General features: G+C 44.7%; 1 protein-coding gene and 1 long non-coding RNA gene across 2 annotated transcripts; both read right to left on the bottom strand.

Moving 5' to 3' along the window:
* Positions 1-2,152: 2,152 nt before the first annotated feature.
* LOC136628964 (protein kinase C delta type-like) lies at positions 2,153-11,868 on the bottom strand. The gene is made up of 7 exons (XM_066605038.1): positions 11,827-11,868; positions 9,914-10,084; positions 7,718-7,809; positions 5,777-5,839; positions 5,255-5,537; positions 5,036-5,164; positions 2,153-2,314 (listed from the first exon to the last, which is right to left on the bottom strand). Exons 2-7 carry the CDS (start codon positions 9,989-9,991, stop codon positions 2,153-2,155), a joined length of 807 nt encoding a protein of 268 aa, XP_066461135.1. The 5' UTR covers positions 9,992-10,084; positions 11,827-11,868.
* Positions 11,869-16,620: 4,752 nt separating this feature from the next.
* LOC136627098 (uncharacterized) lies at positions 16,621-22,268 on the bottom strand. The gene is made up of 3 exons (XR_010792754.1): positions 22,178-22,268; positions 20,339-20,439; positions 16,621-16,891 (listed from the first exon to the last, which is right to left on the bottom strand). It is a non-coding gene; the product is annotated as an uncharacterized lncRNA (long non-coding RNA).
* Between the last annotated feature and the right edge of the window lie 357 nt (positions 22,269-22,625).

The following is a 22,625-nucleotide window of genomic DNA, read 5'->3' on the forward strand; positions in this document are numbered from 1 at the left end:
AACTTATTCCGCAGCGCTTTCAGGCATGGATAAATACAAAACAATACAACAATTGCAACAATTACAATGTGAGATACATTCGGTTAGACACAAATGGGTTGAGGGTTGTACAGGAGGTGCAGGGGTTGGGGAACACAGGCAATAGGAAATTTCATGTACAGATCATTTATTAGAAGGCAAACAGGGTGGGGCACCATAGGGAGGGGCAGGGGACTAGGTCAGGAGATTTGGTATACTTCCCTGAAGAGGTGCGTTTTTAAGGCACGTCTGAAATTTCGTGCATCGGGAATTGTCCGGATGCCTTGGGGTAGAGAATTCCACAGGATGGGTGCTGCTCTGGTGAAGTCCTGTAGGCGAGCATGAGAGGTTCGTATTACAGGGGTGTTTAGTCTGAGTGTGTTAGCCGATCGGAGTGAGCCGGCTGGGTGGTGTACAGACAGGAGGGAGGCAATGTATGCTGGCACAGCGCCATGCAGAGCTTTGTGAGTGAGGTAGAAGAGTTTAAATTTAGTTCTGCAGTGGATGGGCAGCCAATGCAGCGACTGGCATAATGCAGAGGCATCTGAATAATGACTGGATAGAAAAAGGAGTCTAGCTGCTGCATTTAGTATGGATTGGAGCGGAGCCAGTCTAGTGCGGGGGAGGCCGATGAGTAGCGAGTTGCAGTAGTCAAGCCGGGAGTGGATGAGGGCAGCCACGAGCATCTTTAACGTGTCCGTGGTTAAGAACGGATGTATTTTAGCAATATTTCTGAGGTGCATGTGGCATGTTTGGGCCAGAGATTGGATATGGGGGGCAAAGGAGAGGTCAGAGTCCAGTGTGACCCAAAGGCATCGGGCATGCTGTCTGGGGGTTATGATGGTGCCAGACACTGGAATGGAGATGTTGAGGGGAGGTCGGTTAGAAGGTGGAAAGACAAGGAGGTCAGTTTTAGAGAGGTTTAGTTTGAGAAAAAAGGAGGACATAGTGTTAGAGACAGCGGACAGATAGTCAGTGATATTTTGGAGGAATGGTCCAGAGATCTCAAGAGAAGAGGTGTATAGTTGGGTGTCATCAGCGTAGAGATGGTATTGGAGGCCAAATTTGTGGATGGTTTGTCCAATTGGGGCAGTATAGATGGAGAAGAGAAGAGGACCAAGGACCGAGCCCTGGGGGACCCCGACAGTGAGAGGAAGGGGAGAAGAGATAGAACCAGCAAAGGAGACACTGAAAGAGCGGTCAGAGAGGAAATGTAATTGTATTCTTAATACCTTATGGAGTATAGATATAGTGTAACACTATACATGTAGTACCGTAGTATCTTATTCTGAGCATGTGGTGCGCCCGGTATGGTCCGGCACATCCTAATGTCAAACATTTATATTCCTGGAAACAAATTTTATATTAATTTAAAAAAAAAAAAAAAGGTCCAGCCTCCTCCACCCCTTAATAGCCGGCCATCTCTCGCCTTATTTCCCCGTCGCCAGTGACAAAACTAAACAATGTCATAGAAGAGGGAGAAATATGAAATTACACTCACCGGTAGTCAGCGGTAAATGTAATTGCAGCATTAATATGTTATGAAGTATATGTATATGGTGACACTATACATAGATTATCATAATATCATCCTATATTGGGCATGTGGTGCGTCTGACATGGTCAGGCACATCCTAATACCATACAGAAAAAGAAGGGAAAAAAAAGGGTCCGGCCTCCTCCACCCCTTAATAGCCGGCCATCTCTCACCTTATTTCCCCGTCATCGATGACATTACTAATAGATGCCATAGAGGAGGGGGAAATATAAAATTACACTCACCAGTAGTCACTGGTAAACATAATTGTATTTTTAGTCATTTATGGAGTATATATAAAGTGTAACACTATATATATAGTACCATAATATCAACGTTCTCTGCGCATGTGGTGCGCCTGACATGGTCAGGCACATCCTCACACCATACATATTAAACGAAAAAAAAAGGTATACCACCTGTATGCCAGATGTAGACATTCTGGCAGTAATCATCCAGCTTGGTCTGATGGGATTGCTGGGCTGCTCCTGATGACATCATCAGTGCTCTTCTGCTTCTCTTGATGGTCTTCTGCTCTTGATGGTCTTCTTCTCTTGATGGTCTTCTTGGGGCTTATGAGATCTGGCTCTGATGATCTTAAAGAGCCGGTGTGCTGTCCAGGGTTTTCCAGTTAGTGCTGACAAATGAAAACCCTGTGAATAAGGCCTGGTGGTCTGCTGATATGGCCGAGTGGTGGGCTTCTGCTGCCTCCATCCTCTCGAGATTAAATGGTCGGGAGCCGCGCCGGATGTTGTTTGACTATAAGAAGAGGAAGCATAGGGATTTAGCTGGTATTATAACTTCTCATGACAGAACTGGATTACAGTTCAAAAGAAAAAACTAATGCCTATATAAAAATTTATCACCCTAAGGGCGCCCACCCACTGGCGATTTTTTTCCCTGCGAAATTCGCAGCATTTTTTTCTCTGCAGGGGTCTATGGGACTTGTAATGTTAAAATCGCGATCGCGCAAAATCGTAAGTCCCATAGACCCCTGCAGAGAAAAAAATGCTGCGAATTTCGCAGGGAAAAAAAATCGCCAGTGGGTGGGCGCCCTAAGGCCTTCTTCCCACGAACGGATTTACGCCGCGTAATTCGCGGCAAAAATCCGCTGCGTTGCCCGCTGCTATTAGGTTCTATTGAACCTAATAGCACAATGCTCATGGTGCGGAATTCCACCGCAGAATTCCGCACCGTGAAATCTCCCGTCCTCACCCGCGGCATGCTCTATTTGCCGCGGGTGTACGCGCTGACGGCTTCCATTGCAGTCAATGGAAGCCGTCCGTTCACGCTATCTCCCGCTGTAACACAGCGGAAGATAGCGTGAAAACGCTCTCCCGCCTACCGCCGCCGCATCATATGACGCGGCCGGCGCGTCACGTGACATGGCCGGCCGCGTCATGTGATGCGGTGGGCGTGTCACATGACGCGGCGGCGGTGGGCGGGGAAGCGTCTTCACGCTATCTTCCGCTGGTAAGTATGGGGTCTCTTAGGGGGCGCCGTGACGGGCTTCGCCGCGGAATATTCCGCAGCGGAGCCCGTCACGCTCGTGTGAAGCCAGCCTAAGGGCAAAGTCAGACAATCGTTTTTTTTTGCTTGCGCCTATGTGCGCAAAAAAAGGCACATCTGATGGAGCCATTGGCTCCCTATGATTTGTTCAATCCTATTGCTTTCAATGGGGCTGTTGCCACTGCTGCTGGCCCCATTGAAAGCAATGCGATGTGGTCAACCCCTGCAGTGACTTTCGGGGAAGGGCTTGAAATAGAGGCTGCTGTAAAAAAAAAATAAAAAAAAAAATATATATATATATATATATACACACATCAACTCTCTGCTGCTGTGCAGCTCCTGGCGCATGTTTTTGCTTACTGCCGACACTGCTCTGGAGCACTTTCAGCTGGCCGGGGATTTAAAAATCCTCGCCTCCAAAAGAGGTGTGTCTGATTGGCTGAGTGTTCAGCCAATCAGAGGCAGCGTCCTTGAAAGCAATGGGCATGGAGCTACAGTCAGGTACATTTTGCACATGCATGCAACCCTTTTTTTTGCGCAAAAAGGACGCTCGTCTGACTGAGCCCTAAGGCCAAATGCAGACGTCCGGGGAGAAATCCGACTGTGAGATCTCGTAATGGAATCAGACCTTGTTCCCCAGCGGTGACCCCTGGCTTACCTGTCCGCTGTCTTCTTTCTGCGCTGCAGATCTGCCGGCTGGTGTGCCGCCACACATGCGCAGTGCAGAGCTGTTGCACCGGTGATGATGCAGATCTGTGGCAACTCGATGCGGGATGGACAGCTTCCATTGTCTGCAATGGAATTCGTCCGTGCGAGCCTCACACTAGAATAGGACATGCTGCAATTTTTCCCCCGGCAGCAGAAAATCACAGTTTATTTTCGCTTGTGGGCATGGAAAAGTGTTTTGCTTAGCATGTCCTATGGATACGCCCGTGGGCATTGGGCCTAAGACTACTCGCACACGGACAAATTTAAACTTGTGTCTCAGATACATAGATAGAACTCACATCAGCCGGCACACAGACACATCATCCATGCGCTGTCCGATGTGCGGGACATCACACATTATCATGTGCTGCAGATTTTTTTCCCCATGAACTATTCATACGAGTAGAAACAAATCCCCTGTAAATATACCCGGTCCAATCAATCTGTTTACTTTCTGTCCAACTTTCTAACCCAAAAAATCCGTTCGAAAGTCAGATGGAAAAATCTCCCATATGAAAGTGGCCTAAATCAGGTTACTGTAAGTTATCACTGATATTCACAGAAATTCAAGTGTTCTTCCTAAACAATATTACAACCTAAACATTCAGGACATATACAGTATATAGAACAAGGAAGCTCATAAAGGTGATATTAGGGCTACAGCCCACGTCTAGCACAATAGTGAGGCTTAGACATATACAGTATATACACCAAGGAAGCTCATAAAGGTGATATTAGGGTTACAGCCCATGTCTAGCACCATAGTGAGGCATAGACATATACAGTATATACACCAAGGAAGCTCATAAAGGTGATATTAGGGCTACAGCCCATGTCTAGCACCATAGTGAGGCATAGACATATACAGTATATACACTAAGGAAGCTCATAAAGGTGATATTAGGGCTACAGCCCATGTCTAGCACCATAGTGAGGCATAGACATATACAGTATATACACCAAGGAAGCTCATAAAGGTGATATTAGGGCTACAGCCCATGTCTAGCACCATAGTGAGGCTTAGACATATACAGTATATACACCAAGGAAGCTCATAAACGTGATATTAGGGCTACAGCCCATGTCTAGCACCATAGTGAGGCTTAGACATATATAGTATATAGACCAAGGAAGCTCATAAAGGTGATATTAGAGCTACAGCCCACGTCTAGCACCATAGTGAGGCATAGACATCTCCCATTAGTACTACTATGACGTTATAACATACCAAGCTGAACCAATACAATTTCTGCTTATACTTACTGGTACAGGGATGTGTGGTGGGCGCATCTGCAGGGCTTGCACCATGTCCCAATTGATATGCTGGAAAAACCTCTGGGCTCTGATGTCACCGTGTACCCCTAAGCGCGTCGTAGGATCTTCCCGGAGGAGCTAAAAAGGAAAAAAATGTAATCTAGTGCTTTGAACTATTATTACTGTCCTGGTCTAGTATAACATGTATTACATAGAGAATATATTCACCTTCTTGATGATGTTCTTCGCCTCGATGTTGGAGGCATTAAATCGTCCTCGATGGTACTTGGACCTGCTGGTAACCATGATATTTAGAATGATACCTAAGGCATACCAGTCGATGGCAGCATTGTACTCCTCCCCGCTCAGCATCTCAGGAGCCAGGAAGCCCGGCGTTCCAGCATATCCGGAGGCTGTGTGGTCTCCATAGATGTCCTCGAGGGCCAACCCGAAGTCGGCGATCTTTAGATGGCCCGCTGAAGTCACCAGGATGTTATCCGGCTTGAGATCTCTGTGAAGTAGAGGAAACAATGGTTTATTCCCATTCATACTGCTAAGAGAGAATCTGTCCCATTAGCTGATTTACTTTATAAATATATGAAGATGTTACCTAATGTGCGCACAAACATCCAGAATTAATATATCTAAGTATGTTTTATATCAGATTCCAAACCATCTACTATAATATAATCTGGGATTACAGACCCGGCCTGAGTCCATTACACCTAAAAAAGACAAGAATATATTTACCGGTGGACGATGCCCTTCGCATGCAGGTGTTGGATACCGCATACAAGTTCCGCTGCGTAGAAACTGGCACGAAGGGGAGAGAAGAGAATTAGTATCTGGAGGCTGACAGAAAGCTCTGAAAAACACATAGTACAGAAGAGCAGAATATCCACCATGTGAGGTTATTACTATAGACTGCAGGGATCACACATCTCATTCTTCATGCTACAAGTTCTCTAATCCTATCTTATTCTGCATACTACAAACATGGGGATAAGGACTCCTGCACAGGGCAGCGCCATATGTGTTTGTGTTATAGATCAGTGGGCTCTCTGTGCGACACCCTATAGAGCCTCGAGAAGATATATCATCCACTGGAGCAATGCAATATAATGTTACATGTGGTGGAGCATGGAACTATTTTTTTTCTTTTTGCAGATTAATGGCCGCCAAACAGTGCCGATATACAAGAACAGCCATTTCCCTGCTTTAGGTGCAGTCCTATGCAAGCACGGTGTGACTTAGAGTTATGTATAAGAGATGCTGCTATTGCAATGTGAGATCCATGATCTACAGGTTCAGACCATATAGAGAGTAATAAGCCTAGAATTGGATAAAAGTCTTTTTACAAAGTGTTTCAGTACTAACATCCACTGGCATAACTATAGGGAATGTGGTTGCACCCCGGCCTAGGAGCCTTAGGGGCCTATAAGGCTTCTCTTCTCCATATAGGGAGCCTAGTACTATGAATAAAGCATTATAGTTGGGGGCCTTGTTACAGGTTTTACATTGGGGCCCAGGAGCTTTAAAGGGGTTGTCCCGCGAAACAAAGTTGGGGTATACACTTCTGTATGGCCATATTAATGCACTTTATAATGTACATTGTGCATTAATTATGAGCCATACAGAAGTTATTCACTTACCTGTTCCATTGCTAGCGTCCTCGTCTCCATGGTGCCGTCTAATTTTCAGCGTCTAATCGCCCGATTAGACGCGCTTGCGCAGTCCGGTCTTCTCCCTTCTGAATGGGGCCGCTCGTGCCAGAGAGCTGCTCCTCGTAGCTCCGCCCCGTCACGTGTGCCGATTCCAGCCAATCAGGAGGCTGGAATCGGCAATGGACCGCACAGAAGACCTGCGGTCCACCGAGGGTGAAGATCCCGGCGGCCATCTTCGCAAGGTAAGTAAGAAGTCACCGGAGCGCGGGGATTCGGGTAAGTACTATCCGTTTGTTTTTTTTTAAACCCCTGCATCGGGTTTGTCTCGCGCCGAACGGGGGGGCTATTGAAAAAAAAACAAAAAAAAAACGTTTCGGCGCGGGACAACCCCTTTAAGTTACGCCTCTGCATTATGGAGTTAAGAGAAGTTGGGTGGCCCAAGGTAAACTTTTGCACCCGGGCCCATGAGCCTTTAGCTACGCCCCTGCTAACATCCTATAAATGGAGAGTATAGTTGCAGCTTCTGAGTATAACACTCTATTCTATGTACAGTCCCTTAATGAATGGAGTCCATCATTGGAGCTTGTATGTGGGCAGTAAGGCTAACAATCTAAAGGTTCCTTTACACAGGACTACTATAGGTTACATAAGCGCCCAACAGCAATTCCATGAAGAGCCGCCCAACTATCGCCCCTGTGCTTTACAAGCAGTGATAGTCGTTCTGTGAATGGAGGCTGAGTGGTTGAAGATCATGCTGACCCGCCGCCTCCATTCACAGTAAACAGGCAGTCATGCATTGTTGAACGATTGCCGGTTTACACGGCCGATAGTCGCTGGGTTTTTAGTTCTGCTAAGTGACTCTGACCAGTGATCGATTTCTCGCTCAATACCCAGTACACGGGACGGCTATTGCCTGAATTTGCTGCTTCCAGCGATAATTGCCCCGTGTAAGGGTAACTTCACTCATGTACTGTCCTCTTCATGTATAACCTACAGGGAGATGTTTATTAGCTTACGACTACATTACCGTGCACAGGGGCTGTCGAGACACCCCTTCCGCTGTAGAAGTTCATCGAAGTCTCCGCAGTTGATGTACTCCATTCCGAGCAGCACCAGGTCCTGCCATACAGAAGAGCGATACAAGAATGTGAATGTCTAGGATCAAGCTAACTCAGTAAAATACAAAAAAAAAATTATACCAGCACGCCAGTGTTTGGAAGATAACAGGCAGAGAGTGTAACTGTTTATATGAAGATCTAGTTGTACAGTATATGTTATTTACTTCACAGGGATGCTTGTTGAAAAACACCCCTGGATCCAGGAAGGCAGGCAGAATTCAAACGATGTAAAAGGAAATCTTTATTTGCGATGCGTTTCGGCCGTAATGTTGGCCTTTCTCAAGCATAAAACACATATGACATGCTGACAATTTATAGTGCATGTGTTTTAAGGACAATAGATCATGGCCCACCTAGATGACGTTGTAGCATGTGAGCTAGAATGCATGGAGAGGATTGTGCATCAGGAGTGGAGTTATTTCTCCAGCATAGATGTAGACTATATGACGACAGGGGGGATGGGACAGTTACATGTATGATGGATCAGTAAGCTTAGTACTGGTGATAATAAGGCTGCAGCCCGGCACCAGACACAGGAGAGGTGTCGCTTATACCTCATACAGCAGGCGTTCTCCATCTACTGAATATTCACTAATAATCTACATATAAGAATAATGTGGAAGAAATGATTTTTCACGTAGGTTTTCATGTTTGTATCATAGAGAAGACGCCATCTCAGTCGCAGTGGCATCCATAGACTATTTACAAACCGTTTGCCTGCATCCACATATTTTTTACACAAAACCCTTTTCCCTTTAACCCCTGAAGGACCAGCAGTTTTTCATTTTTTTATTCTCACTTCTTCATCCCTATTTTCATTACATACATTTTTTTCGCCATATGAGGGCTTCTTATGTTGCGAGACGAGTTGTGTTTTTAATGGTATCATTTAGTCTACTATATAATGTATGGGAACAGTTTTACATTTGTAAGTGTGGTGAAATGATAAAACGCACTGATGCCATTATCCTGCAGATCTTACTTTGACACAACGTTATTCTGTGGGTCGGTACGTTAACGGTGATTAGCAAGCTTATATAGTTTTACTACTTTTAACCTGCAATATTAAATTTTCGAAATTCTTGGCACCAGAGGGATATTAATTTAATTTCTTTTATGACAACCAAACTGTACTGATCTTTCATTGGCTGCAGTTATCATGTGGTTTCCTGTGACATCATCTGTCACAACAATCACCGGGAATGCAGCGGGCTCCAGGGCTGGATCCCAGAGGCTGCAGAGGGGTAAGCATATCACAATTTATTATTTTAATACAGGGGGTCTTATTGAAGAGGAGTTGTCCAGTAACTGGGCAACCCCTTTAATTTCAAGTGACACAAGCTGCCATTTATCATGCTATGTGAGAGACAGTTACAAACTAATTACAATGAGAGCAGCCTGTATTGTGGAGAGGGGGGGTTGCAGACCCCCAGTTTTGGGGCCTGGTTGCAACAGCAACAATTCAATACCATGTTTTCCCCCAAAATAAGACTATCTTAACTTAATTTTTGCCCCCAAAGAAGCACAGGGTCTTCTTTTCGGGGGATGTCTTACTAATACTAACCTAGCAGCTGCTGTCTGGGTTCCTCCCGCTAGTTTGCAAAGTTCCATAGCTCCACCGGGCTTCCTGCACTCCTTGGCCGCTGACAGATCATCACTTCCTGTTTTCAGCGTTCATCATTCCCGCCTTTAGGAAGCGATGGCTCTGATTAGCCAGAGATTGCTGCTCTCAGCCAATCATTGCAGTGCTTGCTAAACCATCGTGACAGATGGTGAGTTCAGACGCTGCGGAATTGTTGCGAAATTTCAGCTACGGAATGTGCACCGACATTCCCCAACAATGTGCAGTACAATGTAAATGAGAGGGCTTTTAACAAACCCCATTCACTAACAATGGAAACAACCTGCAGTGGAGGATAGTCATGCAGCATGCGTCATCTGTCACAGGAAAGTCATGGATCTTCATTGTGGATCTCATTCAAGGCAATGAGTGACGTCCGCAGTGAAAATCGGCAGATTGACTCCACGATGTTTGCACGTACCCTTGTGGTTTGCTTCTATGTTTGTATATGTTTTTAAGTGGTTCAAAGTAGTCATAAATGTACCTTTGTCTGGAAAGCAAATTGTCCATGTAGAAGAAAGGGGCTGCCAGATGCAAGTTGTAGCACCCGCCGCTCCACCATCACGCGGTCCTCTCCTTCGGTAAGCAGGCTTCTCTTGGCGATGACTTTTACAGCAAACTTCTGCCGAGTAGAGTTGTCTTCTGCCAGCACCACCTAGAAAAATAGTCATTTATGAAGAGGACAAATAGAGCAAAAATCCGAAACTAATCTGCAGGTTGGATTCACACTGCAGGTTTGCAGTGCGGATTCTTCAGCGCAGCTCCATAGCAATCTACAGTACAATGCATCAGGATGGAGATCCATGTAAAAGTAGGGAATTACATGTTATGTAGTAATTAGAGATGAGCGAACGTGTTCTTAACGAACACTTACGCACCCAGACACCGGCTTATCCGAGGACTTCAGTGTCCGCGCGTAAGTATTCGGCCGGCGCCGGGCGGCGGGGGGAGGTGCGGCGGCGCGGGCGGCAGCAGCGGGGAACAGGGGGGAGCCCTCTCTCTCTCCCTCTCCCCCCCACTCCCCGCCGCACCCCCCCGCGCTGCCACGGCGACCCCCGAACTTTTTTCGCCCGAGCACGGAATTGCTCGCAAAGTTCGGTGCTCGGGTGAAAAGGGGCGGAGCCGAACACGTTCGCTCATCTCTAGTAGTAATATTAATGCTGTGTGCAGAGCAAGAAACATGTGAGGAGAAGACGCATTGTAGTTTCATCCTACTAACAGGGTCTCAGACAATGATCATGCAGCTTTGTCATCATCAGCCTCTTGTAGGATTCTACTATATTAGAAGTATCGCACGCGCTCTAGACTTTACATTGTTGACCGTTGGAGAAGCCAAAGTATAGAACCTCTTGTATCAGAACAATAAAGCAGAAGAGCCTGAACACATCACTTCAGTGTTTTGCGCTCTTCTCTGATGCATCGTATACATAATATATACGATTAGATATACCTGATGGATAAGGCTATGATACCCCTTGAATATCATCTAAATGAAGTCATTACTGTAACAATCCACAGATAAAAATCCATATGGAAAAATTAGCATATTGTGGATTTTCAATCCTCATGTTTCAGAAATCTGTGAATTTTCTCCAGTTTTCACCCACTTAATGTGCCGTATACAGGGTGGATGCATCTGTGATTCCACTGTACAACCTGTTTCACATTCCAGGTACTGTATATGCCGTGTGCAGGCACATCCTAATGCCATATATACATGTGAAAGTCAGTCCGTCCAATAGTCCAATCCATATTTCAGCCCCATTTTTGGTGGTATTCTCAATATAATAAGTGTGCTATAATACAAATATTTGTTAACCCCTTAAAAGGGTTGTCGGGGAGTTTTACTATTAGCAGAAGCTCAGATAGCGCTGTGAACATTGTAGCAGCCTGGGATGGTACTGCAGATAGTGTATTCAGTGGGAGCTTTGCCTGCAATACCAACCCAGGCCTCTGCATTATGGGCAGCGCTGTCTGCTTCCTGCACTGCCAGCAGGCCCAGTCGTTAGCTGTATTTACTGCATAGCAGGAGTTTGGGGTTTATATTATGTCTGTATAACTTTTTATTCATGTATTTTTTGGGGAGTGAGACCTAGAAATGTCACCATTTTTGGGGGGTTTTGTTTTTACAGACTTTACCATGCAGCATAAATCGCTTGAGAACATTATACTCCAGATCAGCACAATTAGAGCAATACCAAATTTATTCAGTCTTAATGTTTTACTACTTTTGTAAAGAGGGGCATACATTGAACTCACAGGGCCCCACAGCAAAACTCAGAATTGAATTAGGGACAGCATATCTATAACAGCGGCTCAGCTCTAGTATACCTCTAATACAATCATATCATAGAGATGCTAGATTCTACACTGTGATAGTGATTACAGTGCTGTTACCTCCAGTGATCACATGTGACATCTCCTCTGATTGATGACTTCCGGTTTCGTTTTTGTTCTTTGTCTGGGCCCAGAATTCCATGAAGATTTCTTCTTGCCATCCCTGCACATTCCCCATCCTACCACTAGCTCTCACTATCTCTCCATAGTATTGGTGTCTCCTCTGTGGCCCCAGAAAGTGCCACTGTGCCCTCTCTGTGTCCCTACAGACTACTGGTGTCCCCTCTGCGGTGCCACAAACTACTGATGTCCCTTCTGTGTCTTCCCTTTCCCCTGAATGTCCGACTAACAGGTGCAGCATAAATCTCTTTGTAACCTGCTGGTAGGGGGCGCTGCTCTCTCAGGCTTCTTATACACAGCTGGGCGCGATATCAAGTCATGAAACCCAGACTGATATCGCGCTCATCAACCTGTGATTCACCCACGGATACAAGGCATTTTCCTTTAGAAACGCCTCCCATCACTTCAGGAAGAGTGCAGGAAGGAGGTGGAGAGGAGAAGGCGGCTTCTACACTGATGGATCCAGACCAGCGGGAATGTAAGTTCCAGACTAGTGAAGGGGAAGGGATGTCCACAGAGGGACAGGCGGCGGGTCCTACACAACCCGTAGCAGTGGCATCGTCTGCTTACATTGGAGACACATCATTGTTTTCAGACCAGAATTACTTATTTAAAACAATATAAATATTTTTATGAGAATTCCTACATTCAAAAAACTATCACATTTTTATTTTTTAACAGTCGGCTGTTTTTTAGGACAAGCTGCAGTTTTTAATGATATAATTTTTTGGTTCATAGATCTATTTGATCGCTTTTTCCCATTTTATATAAGTTGTGATGTACAAAACTACCCATATTGGGCAATTATTTTATATTTTATTCGGGGTTCACTATGCCAGTTTAACTTTCTTTTATTGAAATTGTTATGAATGCATCAATACCAATACTATTGGTAAGTTTTTTTAAATAATAAGGGACAAAAGGGGAGGAGCTACATTTTTATTACTTTTTTTTACACTTTTTACATTTGCTCTTTCTGAGACATGAACGTCACCAGCTTTGAGCTCTGATAGAACGCACAGCAAGCCTTCAGTATTGCCATATATTCTACAGGCCTAGTAGACCCTACCACTGGCAGGGCATAAATGGCTGACTTGGAGGTCATTGTTAGGCCTCTGGGTGCTATAGCAACCGATCCGAACCTTGTGATGGCATCACCGGGGTCCGATGTGTGCCAGAGGAAGCCTCCTTCCCTGTCAGTCACACTGACTGCGGCATCTAAATGGTTAAACTGACAAGATTGAAACTAGCTCCATTCTTGGCAGTCAGTGCAAAAGCCCATCTGACTGCTGACAGCTCACCTCTGATTATACCACAAATGGCACATGCATGGGAATAAAACCACAGAGACCACATGGTCCATATCTACCATTGTAATATTTCCTTATCATTATTCTTTAAATGGGTCCTATAGACTTTATTAAGTCAGTTCTGGTCTAGGGTTTGTACTAAGTAGGGTCTGATCTGATATTTGTATTCATTCCCTAAAGGGTTTTCTGCTCTTTTTTGACTGATGACCTTTTCCCTAGATAGGTCATCAGTACTGTAGTTGATGGATGGGTATCCGACGATCAGGATCCCTGTCCATCAGCTGATCATCCGGCCCACTGTCCAGTGTAGTAGGCTGGATGTCGTGATCACTGGTCAGAGGAGGAAGTCTGATCTCAGAACATGAAGTGTAGGAGCAGCATGGTGCCATGCCATGGACTACAACCCTTTTACTGGTGATGAACTATCCAGAGGATGGGTCATCATCAGTTAAAAAAGTGCAGAAAACCCCTTTAGTGACGAGGCTCTTTAAAGCCTTAATGATAAACCATTTCCAATTTTTTTCATTGCCCATTCCTAGAGCCATAACATTTACATTTTTCCATCCACATAGCCGTACTAGGGCTTGTTTTTTGCATACATGTATTATATAACTTTTATTAACATTTTTTGGGGGGCGGGTTGAGAAAAAAAAAAGACATTTCGCCATTGTTTTTTGGATTTCACTTTTCAGGGTTCAGCATGCAGAATAAATATTGTGATAGCATTATTCTCTGGGTCCGCACGATTCTGGCAATACAAGAATTGTTTTGTGTTTTGCTATATTTGTACAGTATAAAGTCTTTCACGTTTCTGTTGGCACCTCCCAAGAGCTATAGTGTTTTTATTTTACCACCAACCGAGCTCTATGAGAGCTTATTTTTTTGCAGAGGAGCTTTAGGGCTCAGTCAGACGGCATATTTTGCTGCGCATCTTATTTACATTTGCGATCTGCATCTATTAGAACCAATGCTTTTCAATGGCAGCGGTCACATGTCTGGTTTTTACCAGCGCACAAAAATGTGCAGCGGTAAATCTAGGGCAGCGGATCTTAAAACGCAAATAACTACGGTATTCAGGACTTTTTGGTTGTGAAACTCTTGAATGCTGTCGCATCTAGGGGCTTCACCTGTGGTCAATGGGGCCAGCGGCGGCCCCACTAACATACAGAGAAGCAGTGCACGTTAGTCGCGCATAAACGCAGCCAAGTGCATTTTCTCAGCGTGATGCCCGCTTTAGTCATGCAAATGTTTGTGCATTTGGGTTTTGCGCAAAACAATGCGCAGCAAACAAACGCCCGTCTGACTGAGCCCTCAGTCTTCATTTATCTCATTTTTGGGAAAGATAATCATAATAATAATAATAATCTTTATTTGTATAGCGCCAACTTATTCCGCAGCGCTTTCAGGCATGGATAAATGCAAAACAGTACAACAATTACAATATAAGACACAAATGGGTTGAGGGTGGTACAGGAGGTGCAGGGGGTGGGGAACACAGGCAATAGAAAATTTTATGTGCAGATCATTTATCAGAAGGCAAACGGTGGAGCACCATAGGGAGGGGCGAGGGATTAGGTCAGGAGATTTGGTATGCTTCCCTGAAGAGGTGCGTTTTTAAGGCACGTCTGAAATTTCGTGCATCGGGAATTGTCCGGATGCCTTGGGGTAGAGCATTCCAGAGGATGGGTGCTGCTCTAGTGAAGTCCTGTAGGCGAGCATGAGAGGTTCGTATTACAGGGGTGTTTAGTCTGAGTGTGTTATCTGATCGGAGTAAGCGCGCTGGGTGGTATACTGACAATAGGGAGGCGATGTATGGTGGCGCAGCGCCATGCAGAGCTTTGTGAGTGAGGTATAGCAGTTTAAATTTAGTTCTGCAGTGGATGGGCAGCCAATGCAGCGACTGGCATAATGCAGAGGCGTCTGAATAACGACTGGATAGAAAAATGAGTCTAGCTGCTGCATTTAGTATGGATTGGAGCGGAGCCAGTCTAGTGCGGGGGAGGCCAATGAGTAGCGAGTTGCAGTAGTCAAGCCGGGAGTGGATGACCGCAACCATGAGCGTCTTTAGCGTTTCCGTGGTTAGGAACGGACGTATTTTAGCAATATTTCTGAGGTGCATGTGGCATGTTTGGGCCAGAGATTGGATATGGGGGGCAAAGGAGAGGTCAGAGTCCAGTGTGACCCCAAGGCATCGGGCATGCCGTCGGGGGGTTATGATGGTGCCAGACACTGGAATGGAGATGTTGAGGGGAGGTCGGTTAGAAGGTGGAAAGACAAGGAGGTCAGTTTTAGAGAGGTTTAGTTTGAGGAAAAAGGGAGGACATAGTGTTAGAGACAGCGGACAGACAGTCGGTGATATTTTGGAGGAATGGTCCAGAGATCTCACGAGAGGAGGTGTATAGTTGGGTGTCGTCAGCATAGAGATGGTATTGGAGGCCAAATCTGTGGATAGTTTGTCCAATTGGGGCAGTATAGATAGAGAAAAGAAGGGGACCAAGGACCGAGCCCTGGGGTACCCCGACAGCGAGAGGAAGTGGAGCAGAGATAGAACCAGCAAAGGAAACACTGAAAGAGCGGTCAGAGAGGTAGGAGGAGAACCAGGAGAGAGCAGTATCCTTTAGACCAATAGAGTGGAGCATAGTGAGAAGGAGATTATGGTCGACAGTGTCAATCACTTTTTAATCACTTTTTATTACACTTTTTCTAGAATTTTAATTATTAAAATCTGCAATTCTTCTTTTTTTTCAAACTCTTCACAATATGTCAAACCCTTATATTGTGCAAAAATAATGCCAGTTTCAATAAATCCATGTGAATATTACTTATTGGTGCGAGTCAATATGCAATATGTGTGTCATACTAAATGCATACAAAATGTGGGTGCCAATCATTCAATATGAGGATAGTTGAACATGCCTATAGTATAATTATCACGTCGGTAAGGTACCATGTCATATTAAGTTATTGTACAGTGGAAAAACAAGATCATTTCCCCCATGGCGGCAAGCATAGTTGCGCATACAGCCGGGTGAAACCGCCCTAATAGGGCTTCTCAAATCCAACCCGCAAAGATCAAATAGGCTTGAACATCACAAAGATGCTAATAAAACTCTATAAGACCCTAGGTAATCATGTCATACCCATACCCTCAAGAGAGATCACATTATAAGATCACGGCGTCGGCATTAGGAGTCACTTACATCACACAGTCCAAATTACATAGATACACATCGCCAAAAAACTAATATGCCAAAACATTTAAAGAAGGTCCAGAGATGAGTAAATACAATAAAAGTCATGCAAAACAAGATAATACAAATGGGAGGCTAAGACAGGAGAGAAAAGAAATATTTACTTATAATTTAAACCCCGCCCCCTCCATCACCCCCACCCCCTCCCCACAGAGCAAAGTAGAGTCCAGACATGATCTTAGGCAAAACATCCAAAAGTCCTGAGGACAGTCATAGTGCAAATCTGAACCGTCCAATTTACACCAAGGAATTTTCTTCTGAGCCCATAAAGGTCAAGATCACGAAGTTCCATCAGTCCAACGGACAATCCACCAATGATTCCAAGACATGACAAAGTAGGGCCAGAAAGAACCCAGAACTCCAGCGGTCAAGGAGTATTACCAACGGGATCCCAAAGAGGCAGCCCCCAAATAGGTAACCCGAGGGAAAACACAGAGAGGAGACCTATAACAAAAAATATACAGAAGTGTCAAAACAAATGTATCAAACAAACAATTAAACAAGGAATCCTGTAAATAGGAGATCTTCATGGATCCTTTATGGGCCAACGATTTGTAACCAAAATACCCACCTGGATTCATACTCCTTTATATGGGTCATTATGAATGTAGCAATAGTAAGGGTGTGTGTGTGGGAGGGGGGGCATGGGGGGGTGAGGATGTATGGGCGGGGTCTCACATGGATGGATTCTAATTGTGGAATCCGTGATCGCTCTTAGAACATGCTGAAATAGGATTGCTGAAGTGGGAATATTCTTTTAGGAGATCTGGTCTGTGGTTTCAATTAGTTTAGGGGTCTCAAGGAATTTGTATCTATTTAGGGGGTGTATATTTAAGGGATTTAAGGTGGTCTATATTTGCTTAGGGGGGTGGGCTTGGAATCTGTATATATACATATGCGCTTGTTTTGGAACATTGTGTAGCACAAATACAACTACATGAATATACATATAAATATTTTTATTTTGCCCCCATTTTTTGTTTTGTTATCATTATTTGGACTGTTAACTAATAGAGATGAGCGAGTATACTCGCTAAAGGCAATTGCTCGAGCGAGCATTGCCTTTAGCGAGTATCTCCCCCACTGGAGACTGCAGGTTCGGGTGCCGGCGCGGGGGAGCGGTGAGTAGCGGCTGTCAGCAGGAGGGAGCGGGGGGAAGAGAGGGAGAGAGAGATCTCCCCTCCGTTCCACCCTGCTCTCCCCCACAGGTCCCTGCCCTCTGCCGGCACCCGAACCTGCAGTCTCGAGCGGGGGAGATACTCACTAAAGGCAATGCTCGCTTGAGTAATTGCCTTTAGCGAGTATACTCGCTCATCTATATTAACTAATTATTTTATATTAGTAAATGATACAGAAAAGATTTTTGGAAGCAAAACATATTTCTGAATACAAACTGCCGCAATTTTAGCATACATGGTAGTGTCATGCAGGACTTGACTCATTTTGACAGCAAGCTGTCAAAAAAAGTGATTAACTCACCTAGAAGAGTCGTCCGTGGCCAATCAGAGGCAGTGCTATTACTGAATGACAGCTGAGTACTGCCTCTGATTGGCTGAGCGCTGAGCCAATCAGAGGCAGCACTTTCTGGAGGCGGGGAGAAGAAGACTGCTGGGTCTGGAGAGAAGAGCCAGACGGTTCTTCAAGGTGAGTTAATCTTTTTTTTTTTTAACTTTTTTTGACAGCTTGCTATGATTATCAGGGAAGGGCTAATATTTCAAGTCCTTCCCCAAAAATCATCACTGCAAACCTACTGCTTTCAATGGGGCTGCAGCAGTACTGGCCCCATTGAAAGAAATGGGAAAGCATCACGGACTTCTGCCGCAGCTATGACAGCTGTGGCAGAGGATTCCTTCATCCCTGCGGTCCCCTTGGGGTTGAAGGAATCCCCTGCTATAGCTGTGACAGCTGTGTCAGGGGAGTAGAATGTTCTCCCTATGTTTTCGATGGGGCTAGCGCTGCTGCCACTGGCCCCATTGAAAACAATAAGCGATATCTCAGATTCTTCTTTGCGACGCGAGATTACAGTGAAAACATCGTAAATGAGAATGAAACCATTGAAAATCATTGGTTTCATTATCCTTCGTTTTCACACTCTCTTACATCGCAAGGCTATTGCATAGCAAGTGGGTGCCCCCCCTACGGGTGCCAACAGTCATGCCATAGCGGCTGCAGAATCTCAGCAGTATATTTTACTTTAGGGCTCCTACCCTCTGGAGTTTTTTAACGCTGCGATATCGTTGCGTTTTCTAATGCGATTGTCAATGGGACTTTCTAATGTTAAAAACGCATCACAAGTTTGTGCTTTGTGATTTTTGTGCGATGCGTTTTTAACATTAGAAAGTCCCATTGACAATCGCATTAGAAAACGCAGCGATATCGCAGTGTTATAAAACCGCAGGTGGGTGGGCGCCTTTACAACGCAAATGATGTGGAAGAAATTCAAAAATCTCATCCATATGAAATAGACAATATCCACACAGAATCTGCAGAGTATTTGAAATACATGCCGGCTCTAAATCCAAAGTCCGTCTAGGCTGCTGGTTGTGATGGCGGATTTCAACCTTTGAAATATAAAGGCCAGTAGAGAATCTGCATTAAAAACCTGGATCAGAAAGCCTGCAGCAAAAATGGAGTAAGTGCAGACCCCCTTAGGGCTTTTACCCACTAGCGGTTTTTTAACGCTGCGATATCACTGCATTTTTTTTACTGCACTGTTAATGGGACTTTCCAATGTTAAAATTGCGTCGCACAAAAATCGCAGAAGCGCAAACTTGCGATTTTTGTGCGATGCAATTTTAACATTAAAAAGTCATATTGACATTTTCAGTAAAAAAAACAGCGATATTGCAGTGTTAAAAAAACGCTAGTGGGTAAAAGCCCTTAAAGAGGTACTAAAGGTATGACCCGTCACTAGGGTACACTAACTTACTGATCATACACGGCACTGAGAAAGCTATATAAGAACAATAAGACAAATGAAACAGAGGAAGTGTATGAGGATTTCTTTTTGGGTGAGCGTGGCTGTCATTTCAGTCCATATCAAGCACAGCGCCATACTTTGTTTATTGGCTTTTATTGGTATTGCAGCTTAGTCCCATTCCATTAAATGGGACTGATTTGCTCTTAGGCCATGTGACCGATAAAGATAATATCACTGGCCGGGGAAGAGGCTGCAGCGCTTACCCGAGTGCATGCCCTCTTCAATCAACTGATTGGTGGAGAGTCCAAGCAACAGACCCCACTGATCTGATATTGATAACCTGTCCTGGGGATAGTTCATCAATATTGTTGTCCTGGAAAAGCAGTTTAAATGTGTTGCCCCATTTGGAAAATGCCTCAATCTTCATGACTCAATCAACATCGTTGTTCTTGAGTTTGCCTGGGTGCCAGGCACTACAACATCATCTCTGCATGGACACATGAGTGGCTGTAATAAGCATCCTCCGGCAGTATCAGCTGGCCATTGGCGCAGAAAGGTTCTACATACGAAATGTCCAGACAGGTGAATGTAGGCTGCAGAATCTTAGGGCTCAAACAGACGAGCGTGACGGCCGCAAAACCTGAAGAAACGTAACCATTCATTTCAATAGTTTAGTTTTAATTAGCGTGATTCTCGACGATATTACTACATACGAGAACAGATAGGTCTTGCCCGATCTTTCTCACACATAAGGTCTGTCCTATGTTTTCTCACATGTAGAAAAACTATCTTTCAGCTTTTTTTTTTTAACCGTGCGCAATAGCACGAAATTTAAAGGGTAAAGTAGAAAACTTTTCACTGGTTCATGGGTAAAGACTCTCCGTAGCGGCGAGCGTATTTCTGCATGCGCCTGTGTGTTTAAGCCCTCAGAAGCAGTAGCTGATATTTTTGTCCAGCACAATATGTCTAACCTGTCCGAAGCTACCCCGGCCGAGCACATGATGGAAAGTGAGTCTACTGATGTCATCCGAGGTTGTGCCGCCGGGGTGGGATGGCCGAGCACCGATGTCTCCTACAAGGAAGAGAAAAGGGAGACATGAAGATTAATGGAAAATTTGCCATACAAGAGTCACGATGAGGAGAATTTGGGGGGAAATTTGCAGGTAGCTACAATAATAATATTACTGATGTAGAAGCATTGTAAACCCAGATTATTGGATAAAGGGCCAGTTCAAGGGCTTATTCAGATGTCTGTATATCGCCCCGGTTTTCATGTCTGGCGAATATACACTGACCCTTTCTCCAGGGGTAGGAGGCGAGCCAGGAGCAATGCACTGAGCTCCCGCCCCCTTTCCACCCTCTTTCCACCCCTCTCCACTATTTGCAATGGGAGGGGGCGGGACGGGGTGGAACTTATCTCTGCCCCGTCCAGCCCTCCCGTTGCAAACAGTGGCGAGGGGCGGAGAGGGGGGGAGCTCAGTGCACTCTGCCTCCTCCCCCTGCAGACAGGGACAGCGTATATCGATTCGAGCGTAAAAACCTGGCCGATATACGGACGTCTGAATACGCCCTTAGGTTTATACTGAAAAATGTTGGATAAAATGCATAATACATTTTACTGATAAGGACGCATACTTTGTTCCACAGGTCTTTCTCTTTTACATTTGATGACTCCTTAACCCTTAAAAATCCTTAAATATGCCATGCAATCATGAAGGGTGTATAAAGCGGGATCAGAAGCCGAGTGTGCGCCATATCTACCAGCTATCAGCTGTTTTAGACAGGTGTCAACCATCACCAACTGTTTAGACCCACACTCAACTTTGATTGCAGCATCTAAATAGTTAATTACCAAAGCTGACCATACACCTAAACAGTCAGCCAAAAGAAAGCCACCCTATCGTCTCCCCACCCCATAGAATGCAATCATTGGTACCAATGGGCTAGCATTGCAACATGGAGACAGTTACTCTATACTGCAATACTGAAGTGATCATAAGTTCAAGTATCCTGTGGGACTATATGAAATATAGAAAAGGGTTTGATAACATTTTTAAAACAGTAAAAACAAGTGAAGGTTCAGAAAAAACTCTTTTTTTAATTTTTCCAATAAAAATCTAATCTAAATAATAAAAAACAAACAGATTTTTGGTATCGCTGGGTTTGTAAAATACCGAACTATTAAAATATTGCAGTATTTGTCCTGGTGAACACTGTAAAAAAAAAAGTACAGAATGACAGATTTTTTTTTTTGTTACTTCGGCTCCCCCAAACTCCCCTCACGGCTTCATATGAGTGGAGTTTTCAGTAGGGACCATTGCCATGAATATATTCTCCCCATACTCATCAGACATGTAATATCTTCTGGCTCCACTGATACTGAAAACAAGCACAACATTTTGGGGGAATTTCCTGAAGACTGGCATCTTCTGCCCATCTTATGCCATCTTTAGCAGCAGTAAGCTGTAAAAAGATGTACCAGATTTATTAGTAAGTGAACGCGTCTTAATAACTTTGGTCCATCTTTGACTGTTCGTGAACCAGAAATGCAAATTAAATTATTCTCCACCGCTAAACCAAGGTGCCGTTTTTGCTTTCCCCATTTAAAAAATGCCAAAAGTGCAACTGTGTATCAAAAGCCTGTAACTGGCAAATGTATCAAATAGTAAATGGACAGGGTTATAGATAGGAAAAGCCAGTCTATAAGTAACAGTGTGGTAAAGCAGCTTCCCCTTGTAGTTAGGTGTGTCTGTGTATGTGCATCTATAGGTATTATGGCTCTCCATGCCCCCCAATCTGTATTCCTCTACCTGAGTCCCGGGGGTCTTCTTTCTTTTCCTCTTCTTTCTTGATTTCAGGGTTCTCCTCCTCACTTGAGTCCAAGATAAGGATCACCTCCGCTTCTCCACATCCTCCACCTCTCTGGTCTCCATGATGTTTCTCCTGCCAGATGTTCTGTCCTGAGCCAATCCTCCTCTTCCTCCCATGGCTCTTCTTCAGAGACGTCTCCTCATCTTCCGATGAATCAATGACGTCTCTTCTCCGCTTCTCTCCTCTTACAATCTCCTCCATTTTTGATCGCTGCTGCATAAAGCTGCTGTGCATCCAGTCTCTGACTACTGTCACCTGGACTGCCAACTGCCACTCAAGATTCAAACTGCCCGCATGCCGCTGGTCATGTGACTGATAACTGACCAATAGCATTCACTTATATGTGCTATATACTGTATACATGAGCCATCATTTCTGCTCTACAGG

Source organism: Eleutherodactylus coqui, chromosome 5, assembly GCF_035609145.1.
Source record: "Eleutherodactylus coqui strain aEleCoq1 chromosome 5, aEleCoq1.hap1, whole genome shotgun sequence".
NCBI classification, from domain to species: Eukaryota; Metazoa; Chordata; class Amphibia; order Anura; family Eleutherodactylidae; genus Eleutherodactylus; species Eleutherodactylus coqui.